The sequence below is a fragment of the Fusarium oxysporum genome, chromosome 14, assembly GCF_000149955.1.
Source record: "Fusarium oxysporum f. sp. lycopersici 4287 chromosome 14, whole genome shotgun sequence".
In the NCBI taxonomy this organism is placed as follows: domain Eukaryota; kingdom Fungi; phylum Ascomycota; class Sordariomycetes; order Hypocreales; family Nectriaceae; genus Fusarium; species Fusarium oxysporum.
The window spans coordinates 818,699-836,968 of record NC_030999.1 but is presented as its reverse complement, the minus strand read 5'-3'; the positions used below and the strand labels follow the sequence as shown (position 1 = coordinate 836,968).

Here is an 18,270-nt window from a genome sequence, read left to right as displayed (position 1 = left end):
AGACCGGATCAATGCGGAGGAATCGTAAACGGCTTAGCGTACCTACTGGCCTTTATGAGATTCGTTTTCCCGAGCGTAATAAGCTCCATCTATCTATCTATCATTACTTCACCACTTTCGTGGCAGCTGCTTGAATTTGGCTCTCACAATACGTTTTCGAACATATGCCTGGATCCACTGGTAAACCCTCTGGGAAGGCGGCTCGCCGCCGACGCCGTGAGCGCCCAAGTACCCAATTTGAGAAGGAGAAGCTAAGTTTTTGTGATAGAGGCACCACCTACTCGCTTAGAGCACGGGGCAGACACACAGCGCGGGCGTCCACTGCAGCTGAAGAACGAGCGATGTTGGGTTGGGACTTTGAAGAATTCAAGCCGTTCGCCGTCTTCAGGTGATCCTGGTGGACACGTCTATCTTTATTTTGTGAATAGCGACCAATATTGTCTACAAGATAGTAAGCGGAAAGATGTCCTTTGGGACAATATCAAGTTCAGGAAGGGACTTAATGTTCATAATATAGGCAAGCTGGTGGAGAAGGTGATTGAAAAGCTTTTGCGCCGGTCGCAGAGGCAGTCGATAGATGAAATTTAAATCACTCAGGTTCAGTCTCTCACCTCCTACTACTACTAGTTACTACTATATCAATTACCGTTGGTGATGATATCCAATAACAGAAGAAGCTCCGCACTCTCGAGATCCCGGGTTTCTTTCGCCAGCTAGGCCCCATCAAAAACTACCGGTATGCAGCAACCAACCTTTTTCTAGACCTCGTCACGAAATGCTTGACGACGATCGCGTATCCCGTCATAACCTACGATGAGCTTAGTGCTAGCCCTTTGAAGTGCAGCTTCGAGTGTGTTCAAGATGCTCGTCGGGCTTTGACTACGATCGTTCGAGCACCCGAAGCTTTTGTTGACCAAAACGTTGAACGCTGGACCAAATTCCTTAATTTGTAAAGTTTAATCTTCCACATTCTTTGGAGATATCTGACAAAGAGAAGTTTGTTTTGACCGTTCCAATTACCGCATTCGTCGTCTTGGCCGGCAATACAGTGGCAACGTCTTCAAATTGTTGGAGAATCCGGGATTCCCCCTTCCCTTCAGGATCCAGACTGTTAGTCTGAAATTCCTAGATTAAAAGTTCAAAGTCCTAGATACAATCATCTAGATATATAAACCCGAGAATAACTCTCAGCTCAATAAGAAGCAACCAAGTTCTACGAAAAGAAATTAAAAAAGATTCTACCCAGCACTACTGCGCAATATAAACAACACAAATGGCGGCCTGGCTCTTCTGTCCGCGACTATGAGTGCGATCGAGCCCTTAGCAGAAAGCGAGTCACTCGGTAAGAAGTTAGTTGGCATCTCCAAAGTATTCTACCAGTTTACTAGCACCGCTGTCACACGACCATCGATGGCATCCGACGCCGTCTACCAAGGACCTAGTTCAGGGCCTACTTTTGGGGAGTCGGGGGTTGCGAGAGAAGATCAAATGTCGCACTGAGCGTGCTTAAAGGGTTAAAGTAAAATGTGTTGAGCAGCAGCAAATGTATTGATTGTTGTCTTAAGTTATCTCTTGTGCGGGGTATTCCATCCCGCAGAGTTACTTAAAGCATATAGCCAGATTACTAATGCCTACCCTGCTACATCAAATTATGAGTCCTCCTTATTTGAGTACTTCTATGGATGATATTGAGCTTGGACAAAGTTTCGATAACCTGGCATCGTTTATTGAACCACATATGCCATTCAACTGGCGGATTTAGGAAGTGGAGAATCAACTCTACACCTACAGAGGTCTTGGATACTGTTCAGCATGGATGGTGGTATTTTTTTTTTTTTTTTTTTTTTTTTTTTCGGAAGAGCTATAACGTGGTTGATAAGCATGCTGACCGGACAAGTATGCTGACCAAAAATCTCAACCATTTGGCTTTATATTGCTATAAAACCACCACAAAGTAGCTAATTAATTAAAACTATTCGCTATACTCTTCCCCAGATATCTCAATAACTACCTGACAGGTCCTTGCATTATGTCCGGCCTTGCCGCATACACCACAACACCGAACACCCGGTCGCGCCGATCTTCCTTGACCACCACATTTCGATAACTCAGATATTACTTGCGTATCAACATCCATCTGATCAATTACTTGCGATGCTTCCTGTACAGTCATAGTCCCTCCTTTCTGTAGTCTAGTCCTTTTTCCCCTTCGGCGCCGGCTTATTATCTTATTTGTTTGTTCAAGATCTTTTAACCTAGCCTCTACTAAGGCTAGTCGATGTATAGCTGCCTTTGTGGCTTTAGTACTAGACTTTAAAGCTTCTATAATTGACTCTGGTGAGCTACTCTTATGCCTTCTGATTCGCCTTTCAAGGTATTCAGACTGAGATTGGGCCTCAACTGCTGTTGTTGGGGTCTTTGAAGTCCAAGAGGTCGATGGTTTAGCAGCCTCCTCGGGAGGCGTTGGAGTCCGTAGCTGTACATCAAGCTTTGAGATTACATTTTCTGGGTCAAAAGGAGCAAGCCCAGCTCCTCTAAAACCTCCCTGGATATTGCTTTCAGTAAAAGTGGCTTTAAATGCGGCATAAAAGGCCGGGAAGAACTCGGTCTTTGAAATGTGGGTTATAGAGCATCTGATCAGATGCTCTATTTCTCGACCATATGCCTTTTTCAGTACTGCAAAACACCCAACGTCAAGAGGCTGGAGTAGGTGAGATGCAGGAGCCGGCATACAGAGCGTGATAATCTTGTTCTCCTTGCAATATCTCTCAAAATCAGCAGAGTGGTGGCTTTCGTGACCATCAAGGATCAGAAGACGATACCGAGCATTTGATCGTTTAGTTGTAGATCGATCAAAGTGCTTTAGCCACTCAAGACCCAGCTGGTTATTTGTCCACCCATTTTGGCTCGTTGCAATAACCCAATCGCCCGGGAGGTTGCTTTCTTGGTACCAGTTGGCAAGGTGATATTGGCCCGCACCAATGATGAACGGCGCGATCGATTGACCTTCTGCATTAATCGCCTGGATTACAGTAATCCATTCCCGGTTTCCAGGCTGCACTGATTTTGGTCTTCCTTGCCTTTCTGAGCCTGTAACGACCATTCCGGCCATAATGATGCCCATCATAAAGCCAGTCTCATCAAAGTTCCAAATATCATCTGATCGGATACCATACTTTGCGATTGTATTCTGTACGAGCCTAAACCAGCCACGAATAATAGTTGGATCTTCGCATTTGGCTCTCTGGTAGTCATATTTCCGAAATAAACGCGTCTTTAGCTCTGGTTGTCGCTTTACGAAGTTATGAGCCCAGCGCCTTGCCGACTGGTGGCGCATCGCGGTCTGCAAGCAGAGAATTGGCCATTTCTTCCACAAAACGCAGTCGCGAGGGAAATCCTCGCGAATCTAGGTCGAGAATGAATTGGATTATTATGTTCTCTTCTAGATCAGATAGCTTCCGTGACTTTGGAATCCAATCGCCTCGTGATTGAATGCCATTCTTTCGGTTACGGAGGGTACCATAGCTAACTTCATACATACTTGCAGCGCGTCGGATGCCTAGCTTTGGGTCATTTTGAAGGGCCTGAAGGGCAAGAAGGATTCTAGCTTCATTTGAAGATTGTGGCATACTGGGTTGTTGTGTAGTATTTAATCAGATAGTAATGATGTAAGATGAGGGATTTTTGGTCAGCATACTTGTCCGGTCAGCATGCTTATCAACCACGTTATATATAAATGGTAGGAGAATCTATACAATAAAGAGCAAATGAATATCTACAAAGGAAATATCACACGTCGCTCGATTCTGATTCCGGGCCATTTGGGTTCGTTTGAAGTCCAGAAGTTGCTTAACCACTCTTGATCAAATCAGCAGCCTATATATGTTAATAATATGACTCATAGTCAGCATGCTTGAATGCAACTAACCTTCTCAGCGACAGCATAAACAGTTGTCATGGTGTGCGTGGCGGGAAGCAGAGGCATGACACTGGCATCGACGATGCGGAGTCCCTTAATGCCGTAGACCCTGAGCTTCTCATCAACAACGCCACCTTCACTGCGGCTACCAAGTTTGCAAGAACCAGCGGGGTGGAACAAAGTTGATGCACTGGAACGGATAAACTGTTCGAGGTCGCTGTCGCTTGTCACGTTAGCGCCAGGCACGAGCTCAAACGGGTTCAGGGCCTTGATTGAGGGCGCGCCGGAGAGCTTTCGAGCAAATTTGACACCTTCAGCAAGAATAGCGAGGTCAAGAGGGTTCTTTAGGAACTCGGGGTTGGCCTCAGGAGAGTCGAAGATGTTGGAAGACTTGGCCTTGACGTAACCTCGAGAGTAAGGGTGTTGAAGGCCAAGTACCGAGGTACCATCGGCCCAGATGATCTCCAATATGGCAGATTGTGTGTCAAGAAGTTTCTCGTTAAGAACCTTCTGCTGCTTCTTGTAACCCTTGACAACCTCGGCAGGTGTACCTGTAGGGAGGAACTTCGAGCCGTCCTGGCCGGTGGCTTGCTTGTGGATATCTGAAGCAGCGCTTGTGTAGTTGGAAAGCGGAAGGAAGAGAAGGAAATCAGCGGTAGGTGAAGTTAAAGGTCCCTTCTTTTGCTGATCATATTCAGCGCGCGCCTCAGCAGCGAAAGTGGCGTTTTTGGTAAGGTTGCTGCCTTGAATAGGTGCATCGACTAAGCAACGTCAGCCTCCGGTACTTTCCTATTGCAGGGAATGACTTACTTGTGCTCACCACGGCGAGAAAGACATGATCGTGGAAGTTCTGACCAACAGCAGGGAGATCAACGACGACAGGGACATCGATGCTGGAGAGTAAAGCTGAGTCACCAATGCCGGAAACCTGCAGGATCTGAGGGGTGTGAACGGCTCCAGCCGCAAGGATGACCTCCTTCTTCGCCTTGAGAGTCTTCTTGGCGCTGTCCCTGTTCTTGGCAAACTGCAAAGAAATCGTCAGATATGAACAAGGGTCCGAGAAGAGTTGCAACTTACCTCGACGCCATTAGCCCTCACGGAGCTTCCATTCTTGCTAGTGAGAACACGAGTAACTTGATGGCCTGGAAGAAGCTGAAGGTTTCTGCGCTGGGAGACAGCACTGTAGTAATCTTGTGCAGAGGAGCGGACAAGAGTCTCGCGATTGAGGTTGTGAGGGCAGAAGTATCCTCCAATCGCGCCGCCGTTGGCTTGGTCGACGGCGATATTGATGTCGAGCTCTCCGGTGGCTTCTACTAGGTTCTCTGAAGCATGTTAGTATTGATCCATTTTGCGAATTACATACGCAGAAGATGTACCTACTCGTTGTGGGCCAGAAGAAAGGTGAATAACTGGAATGGATGTAACCTGAGGACCCATGAGCAGAAGGGTCTGTGGTGATGCCATATTCCTTCTTGATACCGGCAGTTGGCCCAGTGAATTTCTCGTTCTAAGACGAATGTTAGTTTCGATCTTGCACATTTACCGAGTTCTCAGTGTACCTTCTTGAAATAAGGAAGCAGGGTTTTCCACTGCCAATCGCCATTGCCAAGCTCAGCCCAGCGATCGTAGTCTGCCTGTGATCCGCGATCGTAAACCATGCGGTTCAGCTTGGTAGAACCTCCGACGACCTTGCCCAAAGGAATCGAGATGTTGCGTCCATTGAGCGAAGTGGTAGAAGGATAAGTGAGATTCCAGTCATACTTTGTGCCAACAGCATTACCAGCAAGGCCTGGAATTGTCACGATGTCCTCATTTTTATCGCTGTATATATATTAGTATTTTCTTGGGTTAAATCACGTATATCTTACAAGTCACCTGCTTCAATCACGAGGACGGTCACAGCTGCGGGTGTGTCAATAAATATCGAGGAGCGATGCTACTGTAGAACGCACCAGGATCTTCCGATAGGCGGTTGGCAACAGTGAGGCCAGAGGCTCCTGCGCCAACGATGATATAGTCATATTCCGTACGCAAATTGACATCTTGTCGCGGGTAGGCTGATGCAGTTGTTGCATGCAGACAGCTGAGAGCTGCCAAGGTAAGTGCTTGGAGTTTAGGCATGATCAAAATGAATGGCAATGAATGAGTGTTTGTATTTTCTCAAATGACAACTGGGCTGATCAAACAGTACCTGTATGAGAATTGTGTGGGACGAAGTCGATCTTATACCCTCCTGGCCCCAACAAACAACGGACTGCGACTGATATAAAAGGTGTTTTTATCATCTATCCCAGAACGTAACGTGTCACTAATGATCCCAAGTATTAGCACAAGAAGACCTGCTTGTATGTAAAGCTGGTTTCCCGCGCCCAGTTGCCGAAGCTGAAGGTTTTGTTTCATCCCTTAGATGGCCATTTCAGGAATTCATTCAAAAAGACGCTGCAGAGGGAATCATCTCCACAAACCTTATATCGGAGTACGGATACCGAAGCGTGAGTTCCTGATTGGACAGGGATCAGGTTTAGAAGCAAGCATGGGCTTTTAGACCCAGGCTTAGCATGGCCTAATAAGGTTTGCATAGCCGATTCAGACATAGAGGTACACGAAGACTGATATTGTAAGCAATTGTAAATAACTATACCATGGCTGGTGGGATAAAAAGCGAGGAGGGAATACAGTGGGATGCAAAAAGTATTCGCAGGTGTGCAGGTCGGTCTGATGCTCGGAAGCTAGTCGGGGGTAGCATGTCAGGTCCTCAATACCTTTTATTACACCTACATCAGGGGGATAACCTAGTATGAAGTACCTAAGCTAAGCTAAGCTAAGCTACTACAGTAAGTAAAGAAGCTAGGATCTATCAACGCGACTTACACACCTGCGAAAACCTTTTGCATCCCACTGCACTTCATAGCCGAAACTACCGAGGTGACTTACAATACCGTCGGGTACGGGGAAACCGGTCACCCCCAGAAAAATTGTTTGACCCTGTGAATCAGCTTAACGGAATGCAATGAAGCGGGTGGTATTACGAACCCAGCGGTTATGTCATATGTATTCCGCAGTTTTCATCCACTCACGAAGAAACTCACTCGGGACCACGTATACAAGCGTGATCCCCTACGATGGATCACGACCATGACCGTGATCCCAATAAACATACACAAGTACATAGACCACACTCATTAGCACTTTTATAGACTCTAACTCTCCAGCTATCAATAAAACTTCCTTACATTGAACAAAGCCTAACACGCATTTGATTCCCCTATTAGGAGACGCGACACATTGCATCACTTAGCATCACGCCTTGTGCAATATACCAACATAAACCTAGTATGGACTAGTTTATGTTGCCTTACGCCAGTCAAAGGGTAGGTAAAGGCCCACAGCAACGCTCCTTAGAACGTCGTAAAGTATAAATATTATAGAAGGCCATAGGAAGTCGTGCCTATTAAAAAGTGGAAGTACTGGTTAACGCCGGGGTTGGCAACGGCTATACCTTAACCACATGAACTTTTGTCAGTGAAGCCACTAGTTGGCTGCAAAAGCGGGAAATAGGGACCTCTAATTAGCTCAAATTGACCCTCCAACCCCCAGCTAGCTGCTCCACTGACAAAAGTTCAGAGGTTCAGGGCTCACGTATAGAATGAGGTTTTGTAGCGCATCGGATCTGTCTGTTGTCGCTTAGGAAACGAATGGCCCCACTATCCCGCCACAGGATCCGGCTCTTGCTTTGTGCTCCATTGTTTAAGGTTTGCCGGTGTTACTGTAGATCCCGAGTTGATTTGCCTCACCCCCTCGATCTACCCTCTCGGAAGCGGCAATCCATCTCACCCATAGACGCTTCTCGCACTTTGCCAGAAGCGACTGGGATCCCTAGAAAGATGCCCGGAGTGAAGCGTCTCAGTATACCATAGTATAGCTGCTTCTCTTTGATAAATGGTCGCTAACGGCTCTGGCTCACTGACTATTGGTAAAGGTACTTTACAGTATATAAGCCTTACCCGCGTTATCTATCTATCACTTAGCAAACATAATCACCATATTTACCTCTTTGCTTTAGACTTTCCCTAACTCAAATACAGTTTTAGAAGTTTCTTCATGATCTGATCATACTGTATCGGTAAGACCTGCATATCGGAAAAAATCGGCACATCGGCAAGACCTATAACTAAGTTAAGTTATGGGCAAGCATTCAGGTTATCGGCTGCATTGGAGCTGCAAATAACATATCCTATACACAGTTCAAATGTTTTACTATAACGCCTCCGTAGTTACCTATAGCAAAACTTCTAGCTCAACGACATACAACAAGTAGTGTTTCCTAACGAGTAGCTGAGTTTGTATAAAGAGTGTGTTAGAGTGTTAAATTGTAAGTCGTGATACTAAGCTGTGTGGCGTATTTGATCTCGAAACAAACAAATAATACTTAAAACCTTAATGATTACAAGGTTTAAATACGAAGAGCTCTTAAAAGTCTCAGGATATTCTGATCACCTATATAGATCCATGTAGAATATATAAAACATTAATTCCTTCTCTAGGTTTTAGGTTACTTCTATCTTAATGATTTAGGATTATCTTAGAACCTTTAAGGCTTATATGTAAGTCTTAAGCGTTAAACCTGGCTTGAATTCATCAAGTTTCTACCTAAACTTATCGGCCTTCCTTATTTTGTGTTCTGTATTCTAGTCTCATTCCTGGCTAATCCATAATGGGGTTAGTGTTGATGGTTAAACGCTATTGCCCCTGAACCCTCACTAGGAAGGAAGGTGATGAAATGTCGGACCGAGAAATCCAGGACCTCCGTACTTCGAAGGTTAACTTCGTTGTACAAATGAGTGAAGCAAAAGTTATACAGTATAAATCAAAGTATAAACATTTCATGCTGATGACTGAGCATGACGAGGGTGAACCAAGCTTATTATCTCAGACATTGCAAATTAGAGACACAAAAGCCATCTGCAGTTCAAAAATACGGGGTCGTACAGCAGAAGAGGTCATTCAATATGTTATGTTATGTTATGTGTATTTTTCGTCCGGGGGGCCGTAGGCTAAGAGGCCATTCAATTCGTCTGATCAGACTGCTGTAGGGTAGGCAATCGGGAACTTGATAAGAGCCTGAGGTGGCACGGCACCCGAATTGTTTCTTTTGCTCCGGCCCCCGCTTACGGCATTGATCGTTTACCTAGCTAATCTGTTTCACAATATTCCGATTGGTTGACTTACGCAGGTGAGAGTGGGTGGTCGGATCATATGTGGGATAATCACCCCTTGGCACGGCGATTATTTGTGCCAATTTCTCTTAAACAAGAACAAGTCCCAAGATTATTAAGCTTCCACTGAAAATTAATAAGAAAACATGTGGTTCATTTTCATTCTCCAAAGTTTACATTAAGCTACCACCTTCTCACTATGGAAACTCATATGTAAACGAATAGCATGACTGTGATTTACTACCCCTGTCGGTAGTTGGTGCGTGTGATTGATTGGCATTGCCGCTTATCAGGGTCTGTCCCTGGCACAAAGATTTCTCCATCTCCACAGCCATTCATGGATGACATAACGAATTTCAGTAGTGTCACCGCCTACCACTTTCTGAGAAACAATCAAGAAGGGACAGTGACATTGATGTGGATTACCCTGCTTATTAGAGGTGAAAAGGCTGGTATCCTTGTGATTCATGGTATTACTGCAGCTGTAAACCCCGACCATGCCTTTTTGCCCCATGCTCATCCTACATGTAGGGAAGTGGTGAAGGCAGCAGGATGTTCATACGCCCATCATAATATTGCAATCAGACTCGTAAATCGTACGGTAGAGTCTCTAGTCCTCAGGGTTGGTACGTATAGTACAGTCCTGTTTTCGGTGATGTGCGATGTCGGGCGCAGACTGTCCCCAGCCCCAGTGCGGGGAGCCACTGACTACCTGTTGCCTGCTTCTCTATAAACTCCCCAGACGGCTTCGGGTCGCCTCAACCTCAACCTCAACGCTCTTGCGATGCAACTTTTTAAACTGCACAACAGCTGTTCCAGCCAACCCCTTATAAAGACTTTGTTCGCCTAGTCGGACTGCGTTCGCAGCCACCAAACCCCTGCGTAACTGAGTCGCTTCGCTCCGCCATCGTCACTACGCCCGTCCGGTATATTTGTTTTCAATCGCCGGATTCTCGGCCTCGGGTGGCCGCGTCGTAACTTTGTCTCTGGCAGAGCCATGTCCGGCCATGCCGTTTTTGAACCCTCAACATGCCCAATAGTCCTTCGATTCCGGTCCCAACTGTATCGCGACGTTCCTGAATTGCACGCTGTGCCTTCTCCCTCTCACAGCGCCTTAATGGATTTCACACACTTCGACGATGTTGCGTTTGCCTACTATGGTCTTCCTGACCAGTCTTCTCTCGTTTCCCTACTAGATCACACCCACACGTTCCAATCTCCCACTGCGTTTCCCCAGCACCAGGCCATGTCTGGCCTTGCACATAGCGGTCTGCCGTTCGGCACTTTGCCTACGGGCAACCGCAGCCAGAGTATGGAAGGCTCCAAAGCCCCGCCTGATCGGACATCTCCCGCATCCAACGCCTTCGAAAACCCGACTACCGATGAGTTTGGTTTGGCTTCCTGTAACCGTGCAGATGGCACAGATCTAGGCGGTAAGCCTAGGGAGGATAAAGCCGGTGCCACACCTGCGTGGAGTGGACTTAAGACAAAGGCTGGCAAGGAAAGAAAACGCCTCCCGCTCGCTTGCATTGCATGCCGCCGAAAGAAGGTCCGTTGTTCAGGCGAGAAACCCGCCTGCAAGCACTGCCTACACTCACATATCCCATGTGTCTACAAAGTTACAACTCGGAAGGCTGCGCCTCGGACAAATTACATGGTTATGCTCGATAAGCGACCGAAGTGCATGGAAGAACGCATCATCAAGGCCACACCCAAGTCGGATCAAGAAGTCGCATCATTTGTAACTCGCCCCGTGGTCAAACCGGCGATACCAGGAGCTGTACCTTCCAGTAAGCCAACCAAGAAGCGCGGCGCCGAGGAAGCATTCGGGCTTGATCTGGAAGCTTGGGCGAAGGCGCCTTCGAAGCCAAAGATTGAGGGCGATGATAGGCCCAGCAGCTTGCAAGCCCAGGAAGGGGAGGAGAATAAGCTGCAACATGAAGGCACCGAAGCACTCCCCTCCGAGGAGATACAGGAGCATCTCGCAGAGGTGTTTTTCGACAACATCTATGGTCAATCTTACCATCTTTTACACAAGCCAAGCTATCTGCGAAAGTTAAAGTAAGTTGTTTTTGGGTTGAATCTCTCGTATCTTGCTGACTGTCAACAGAAATGGCACACTACCTCCGGTGCTTGTTCTCACAGTGTGCGCTGTAGCTGCTCGTTTTACTTCAAACCCCCTAGTGAGTTCTTCAGGGCCTGAATTCTTACGCGGTGAAGAATGGGCATCACACGCTCGAGAGATTTGCACCAGACAATACGAATGGCCAAGCCTCACCATCTTGACATGTCTTCTCATTTTGGGCCTTCATGAATTTGGAACGTGCCAGGGCGGCCGCAGTTGGGCCCTAGGTGGGCAAGCTATCCGAATGGCTTTCGCTCTCCAGTTGCATAAAGACTTGGAATACGATCCCTCGGGCCGTAATGGCGCCAAAACGCAGCTCAGCTTCATTGATCGAGAGATTCGGCGACGCATAATGTGGGCCTGCTTTCTCTTGGATCGCTTCAACTCTTCTGGGACAGATCGACCCATGTTCATCAGGGAGGATACAATTCAGATTCCTCTGCCGGTAAAGGAAAAGTACTTTCAATTCGACATGCCTGCGCCGACCGAGCTGTTGGACGGTCAAGTACCTCATCCGCCGTCGCCCAACGACGGACAAATCGCTGATGCACGAGAGAACATGGGAGTTGCGGCCTTCCTGATTCGAGCCATTGCCTTATGGGGACGGATCATCACCTACCTGAGCCAAGGGTGTAAGGATCTAGACCCCAATCTATTGTGGGAAGAAGAACCTCACTACATAAAGCATCTCAATGATGCTGTAAACCTTGAAGCTAGTCTGCCCTTGTCACTCAACTACTCTGCAGAGAACCTCGAGGTCCACAAGACAGAGAACGCGGCAAGCCAATTTCTTTTCATGCATATCTGCCTGCAGCATAACATCCTTCTTGTGAGTCGAGCCGCCATGTCAGCGCGAAAGCAGCAGGGTGTTCATGATGATTTCTTCTCTGAAGCGAGTCAGAGGACATTCAGCGCTGCGAACCGGATATCTGAATTCCTTCGTGAGGCCGAACAGTCGCGGTGCTTTGTTTCGGCACCCTTCGCTGGATACTGCGCCTTTTCCTCGGCAACAGTTCACATCTTGGGTATTATCTCTTGCAATCCATCCATGAAGCCAACAGCCGAGGCCAATTTGACCACCAATGTCAAGTACCTTCACAAAATGAAGAAGTATTGGGGTATGTTTCACTGGATGGTGGAGAACGTTCGCACTCAGTATCGAAATGTCTTGCACGCTATGAGAGCTGGTGTGAATGTCGAAGAACGAGCCACACAGCTATCCTTCCTTCAATACGGAGACTGGTATAACCGTTACCCTCGCGGTCTTTCTGACGCTGAGTTCATGGACCCTGCCACTCACAAACGAAAGGATTCAGGAGCAGACGGCGTTCTCGAAGCGAAGCCCGAACTGCGATCAGTGGAGGAATACTCCACGCTTCCAACACCACGAAGGGTCGAGAATAAGGATACTATCCGCGCAGCAGCGCCGAAACGAAAGCAAAGCGCCAAGAAGCAGACTGGCATGCCAGCACAACCTGGCCAGCATCTCGATTCGTTGCAGAGTACAGATGCAGACGCAGTCTCCCAGGAACGCAAGTTCTCGGGTGGTTTGGGATTGCAAATTACAGGTGCAGCAGGCTTCAACCCTCTCTCAGCATCAAACCAGCAGAACCCGGATTTCAGCACCACCATGTCACCTACGAGCCCGGCCAACATGACTCCATTTTCTCACTACGCACACACGCCCACCTTTTTCCCACCCGAGCTGCTCTCAATAGACTTTGGGCAGGGCTCGAATGGAAACATTGACCCGCTTGATCGTCAGCTTATCTATGGCGGATACTCAATGGATGCTAGTACCGGTCTGTGTGGTGGCCAGGATATGATGAGCGGCCTTGGTTGGGATACCGTCGCTTCAGGCGCTCAGCCAGACGGATGCTTGCAAGGTCGGCCGCCAAATGTCAAGGCAGGCATGCATGGGCAAAGTGCAGGTATGGCTGATGGGGCAGGATTAAGCGGACCGGAAGCATCATCCGCATGGTTCATGCCATTCAACATGGAGGCTCCAGATATGGATCAAAATCCCGGCTTCAACATGGGCGGATTTGATCCGTTCACGGGAGTGCTTGGCGGAGGAGGCAGTGGTTTGGCAACGCCGAATGCGCTAGGTGGGCTACAGCAACAGGGTCATTAGGAGGGACTGTCGGAGCGGTTAGCCCAGGTAACACCATGTTCTCGGAGGCCACGGGCCGTAGAGCGAGGGTCCTTTTATTATTCTTTTTTTGTTGTTTCTACTTTTGGCTTGGGAGAACTGTACCAGAGTTCGGGTTGGATATTGGCGAAGAGGCTTATGGAAGTTTGTCAGGCGAACATTGTTGGGAATGTCATGATGACATTCGTTAACCCCCCTAGTTTGATCTTGAGCTAATAGCTTCTTCCAGCTTCCCTGCCATCAATAAGACTAACGGAAAAGGCAAAGAAGGTCGAGGAATTGGATCTCATACAGATTACGGACTACTAGTCATTGCAGCGGCTGATGACGTTGGCGGTGAGTCTTTCAATCCCTTTCCTATCTATATGCAATAGCTAACAAGCCGCCGCAAAGCCTTGATGATTCGCCCGCCATATAAGGACGATAAGGTCGCCAATTGGGAGACGAGTGCTGCAGGATATAAAGAAGATGATGAAAGATGGATGTTTGTTCCTCCTGCAGAGAATGTCTTTACTGTTTTCCCAGGAAAGTCTGCCTTCGCTTTATTGGCGACGTTTGCTAACTTGCATTGGTCTCCAGGTGACATGATGCAGTACATGACTAACTCAGTCCTTCCGTCTACACCTCACAAAGTTGGTCTTAACCTCCGAGAGAGATTTGCTTTCGCATATTTTCACGAGCCGAGTTTCCAAGCTGTTGTTAGGCCTCTTCCCGGCTATGACCATGGCCAGGAACCTAAAGGCGGCATTCACTACGGCAAGCAATTTACTGATATGTTTATGAGAAACTACCCTCAGCGTATTACTACGCAGAGGCTGAATGATGAGGGTCGCTATAGGTTATTGGATCAGGAGAGCCTTCAAACTATGTCTCCGTGAGTAGACATAACCGATTGATTTGTCTGTAAGCAGATAACAAAGCATGATATGTTTATTGTTCTTGCCGATGAAAGACCTAGTGATTCTGAGGCAGTCGCCAACTCATCCATACCCAGAGTGATCCTGAATATATCCCACAGGCATAGTTCAGGGGACTACTTCTCCCTCTAGTAATGGCCGCCAGAATTGTTGGAAAATCCGGGAATCCCCTTCTCTTCAGGATTCAGACTGTTAGGCTGAAAGTCCTAGATTCAGAGTTCAAAGTGCTAGGTGAAGTCATCTAGACATATAAACCCGAGAGGAACTCTTATCTCAATAAGTAACAATCAAGTTTCATAAAATACATTTTCACCCAGCACTGATGCGCAATATAAACAACAGGACAGGGGGGTAGATGACCATTTGGGGTCCATGACGATTTATAAATAGAAGTGTAAGGTGATTGACTGTAGATTTGCTAGCAAGGCGCTCTGGCGACTCGTGCCCATCGGTCAGCATTCCACTCTAAGAACGCCGTTTTTGCCAACCAAATATCCTCTGAAAAGCTTTGACTTGCCCGACCTTGCTTGCTTGAATCACCAGTTATCTTCTTGGCATCCATCGTCTCCGACTTCCACGCTCGCTTGTTCGGCACCAGCTGCGCCAACGGACGTCGAGGCGGCTTGAGTAGCAAAGCCCGTTCAAAGTCGATCACCATAACCCCGTTGGTCTCAGGATTGAACAACATGTTTGCAAGTCGCACATCTTTGTGGATCACGCCCTCTCGATGCATGGCTCTCAAGGACCGAATGGCCTCGTCTTCGAGCGGCCTGTCCATGTCGCCAATTCTCCGTGCTCTGTCGATGCTGCAGCCTCCCCAGGACAGAAATGTCATGTGCACCACGTAGACCCGGTGGTCATAGTAGTAGGTCTTGTTCATCGATCGAAGGTCAATGGCACCCAGGAAAACGGGCACGTGGACGCCCTGGATTGGTTTGAGACGCTCGTAGACAGCAGCCTCGTGCTCAAGATCTTTGATGAAAGCCCGCACCGTGCCCTTGCTGACAAAGGTGTAGCCATGCGCAAGTAGGGTCACTTGGAAAAGCACACCTCGCGCACCACCCTCCCCCAATGGCCTGATCCCGTCGTCAAGAGACTGTTTCAGCTGGATCCAGAGTAGGTGAAGCCACTCCTTGTGATCGACAGGATGACGTGCGCGGGCGGGAGCACAGCTCTTGCAGTGAAGTGTCACGTTCGGGCACTTTGGGTCGAGAAAGCCACCCTTGACCATGCCGAGAAGACATTTCTGCGTACAGAACTGCCGACCCTGCTCGCCGCCTCCTCCGCGCGGCCGTAACGCCAGTAACGCTAGTCGCTGGCTCCGCCTAGTTCCTTGTCTTGTGTGTCGTCCGGTCGGCGTAGGCGTGTCCGGTGGCCTGGGCGCCGACTCGTCATCAGATGGTTCCTGCCTGTCGTCCTTCCTCAACGACCCCTCGCCAGTCTGGCACGCAGCAGTTCGACGTGTCATTTTGCGGGGCAAGGCCGGCGACCGATCGACATCCTTGTAGGTGGTAGGTTCATGACCAGGTGAGTAGTCTGATGACGCCGATCGTTCATTTTCTGGGATAGAGCGCAATGTCGATTCGAAATCCTCAGTCCACGTCTCCAAGTTCTTCATAGCTTGTAGACGTTCCTCCTGCCTATTCCCCCGTCGTTCTCCAGGCGCGCCGAGAGCCATAAGGGTGAACGCCAGATATTGACCGACAGCCGTGCATATCTGTAGGTTGTTTGGATGTGCCGACACCTCCGGACCAGGCTCTGCTAGGTGATAGTACAGAGTCTCAGGTTCGTCCCAGTCAACTTTGAGAAACACGATGGCCTCGCCAGTCGTAAGAAGACCATATTCAAGGCCGCTTTCGATCATGTAATGATATGTCTGCGTCATGGCAGATGCCGTCAGCTTCTCCGCGTGGTACTGGAAACGCGCGTCAGGGTCTACAGAAGTTGGAATCGTCCTTCGGTTCACAACTTCCTTGTGGATATCCATGGCGCGGAGACCGAGACGAAGATGTGGAGCGGTCAACTTGTGAGGCGGCTTATACTCGGAAACGTAAACCATGGTGCGCCGGGAAGACGCGGTGTTGTCGGATCGATAGACGCAGATTTGATCCGGCCGCAGCTGGTTGAGATCTCTTCGGTGGTCCGGCGTCTGCGGTGGTGTCGATGGGGTCTCCCGCTCAACGACTTCTTCGGCGACATCGCTGAGGGCATGGGGATGATTCTCAAAGACGACACCGTCTCCGATCTGAAAAGCCCTGCTGACCTCTTCCACCTGTTTGAGCTGTTGTATGATGGCTCTAACCGGATCCTCCACGCTATTATGTAGGAAATATTCGAGCGTCTTCTCGTCTGCTATCGGTCGTTGAGAGATCCTGTTCCCCAAGCCGGCCAGGAAGTTTCGGTTCTCGAAAACGCGGCTTTCGGTAGGAAATGTATCGTAGAGCGTACCGAAGGTGAGCTTCTGCTGATCAAGGAAGGCGGGCCATGGCCTGAGGTTTTTAGGACACCACTTGTCACGCGGATTGGTGATGGAGCCCCTCGAAGTCAGTTTTGGATCTGTTTCGATGGCGAAGCGAGAGAAAACGGAGATATGGCAGGCTGCAATGTATTCGTCAAGTGTCGTGAGTCGTGTTTGTTCCTCTGACGCTTCGGCGCGTTGCTGTTCCCTCTCGGCGCGTTGTCGCTCTTCCTGTCGTTCTCTCTCTGCTTCCTCGGCGCGTTGCTGTTCCTTCTCGGCGCGTTGCCGCTCCTCCTGTCGTTCTCTCTCTGCTTCCTCGGCGCGTTGCTGTTCCTTCTCGGCGCGTTGTCGCTCCTCCTTCGCGCGCTGCTCAGCTTCTTGTAGTAGTCTTGTCAACTCTTCTACACTCAATGATCCCTCCATGATATGTGGGATTGATGTCGTGGTTAGGATCGATTCCCAAGGATGGATATTTGCATCGCAAACGTGTTTTGTGTTTTGAAGCTCGGCCGAATTAAAGTGGGGCCCCAGCACGTTGCGAGGGGTTACCTGGCCGGAAATCATTTGAGGCAAGGTCTTTGTCAGCGTGCGGGGTGTTGGAAAATCCGGGAATCCCCCTTCCCTTCAGGATTCAGACTGTTAGTCTGAAAGTCCTAGATTTAAAGTTCAAAGTCCTAGATACAGTCATCTAGAGATATAAACCCGAGAATGATTCTCAGCTCAAAATGAACAATCAAGTTTTACAAAAAAAAAAAATTAATTTCACGCAGCACTACTGCGCAATATAAATAACAGCGGGACCCCACGGCCCTATCCGAGCTGCGAGGCGGATACAGCTCTGAATCCAATGGAAAACACATATAAAATAAAACCGCGCTAATGAAGACAGGGACCTGAATCCATTGCCCCCAACGGATACAGGTCGCCATCATCAAAAGTTTGAAAAAATATCTTTTAAGATAATGCATCAATTTGTAAATACCAGGACATATCGCATTTTAACTTTTAGCCACAGAAACCAAGTATTGCGATGTTGCGATCAGTTTAAAATTCAGTTAATTGCATTCAGCGTTGTTGAAAGTGGATAACAATTAGCGAATCATTTACCCCGAGTTGGTCCGTGCATTCCAGTATGCCCGGGTGTAAGTGAGTGAGAGCAATGGAAATATAAGCGGAGAACAGCAATTAAGCCAAATCAATTCATAAGGACAGCCAAGTCGTAATAGTAAACACAAACATATATCACATTAGTATTATCACAGTCCATCAATCCATAGTAGTCATTAACCCATAGCAATATATACGACCAAGTTAGGATTAAGGTTTAAGCCATAGCAACCGCAAAAGCAAGCATATTAATAGATACAAATCAGGCTTTCTATTCATACTCCATACTCCATACGGCGCCTTATGGAATATGGAATATGGAACGTAACCCATATGGAACTTAATCCATACATATGGAAACTAAGAAATGACGTCA

General features: G+C 48.1%; 3 protein-coding genes across 3 annotated transcripts; 1 reads left to right on the top strand and 2 right to left on the bottom strand.

Annotated features, from left to right (window-relative positions):
- Positions 1–3,542: 3,542 nt before the first annotated feature.
- Positions 3,543–6,283, bottom strand: FOXG_14258 (uncharacterized protein). The gene is made up of 8 exons (XM_018394334.1): positions 5,872–6,283; positions 5,788–5,821; positions 5,479–5,740; positions 5,300–5,426; positions 4,997–5,241; positions 4,730–4,943; positions 3,929–4,680; positions 3,543–3,876 (listed from the first exon to the last, which is right to left on the bottom strand). Exons 1-8 carry the CDS (start codon positions 6,038–6,040, stop codon positions 3,850–3,852), a joined length of 1,830 nt encoding a protein of 609 aa, XP_018253982.1. The 5' UTR covers positions 6,041–6,283; the 3' UTR covers positions 3,543–3,849.
- Positions 6,284–10,252: 3,969 nt separating this feature from the next.
- On the top strand, positions 10,253–14,290 carry FOXG_14257 (uncharacterized protein; the record flags this gene model as incomplete). Its single annotated transcript, XM_018394333.1, has 6 exons — positions 10,253–11,196; positions 11,246–11,318; positions 11,466–12,378; positions 12,463–13,191; positions 13,632–13,748; positions 13,992–14,290. 6 exons carry the CDS (start codon positions 10,253–10,255, stop codon positions 14,288–14,290), a joined length of 3,075 nt encoding a protein of 1,024 aa, XP_018253981.1.
- On the bottom strand, positions 14,271–17,210 carry FOXG_14256 (uncharacterized protein; the record flags this gene model as incomplete). Its single annotated transcript, XM_018394332.1, has 1 exon — positions 14,271–17,210. One exon carries the CDS (start codon positions 17,208–17,210, stop codon positions 14,748–14,750), a length of 2,463 nt encoding a protein of 820 aa, XP_018253980.1. The 3' UTR covers positions 14,271–14,747.
- Positions 17,211–18,270: the final 1,060 nt, after the last annotated feature.

What these genes read in the sequence shown, in the direction of transcription:
- FOXG_14258 (XM_018394334.1), bottom strand. Translation starts at nt 6,040, where the DNA reads ATGCCTAAACTCCAAGCACTTACCTTGGCAGCTCTCAGCTGTCTGCAT. An exon ending in CCGCCTATCGGAAGATCCTG is followed by an intron (nt 5,822 to 5,871) that starts GTGCGTTCTACA and finishes ACACACCCGCAG; the next exon opens with CTGTGACCGTCCTCGTGATT. An exon ending in TGAGGGCTAATGGCGTCGAG is followed by an intron (nt 4,944 to 4,996) that starts GTAAGTTGCAAC and finishes ATTTCTTTGCAG; the next exon opens with TTTGCCAAGAACAGGGACAG.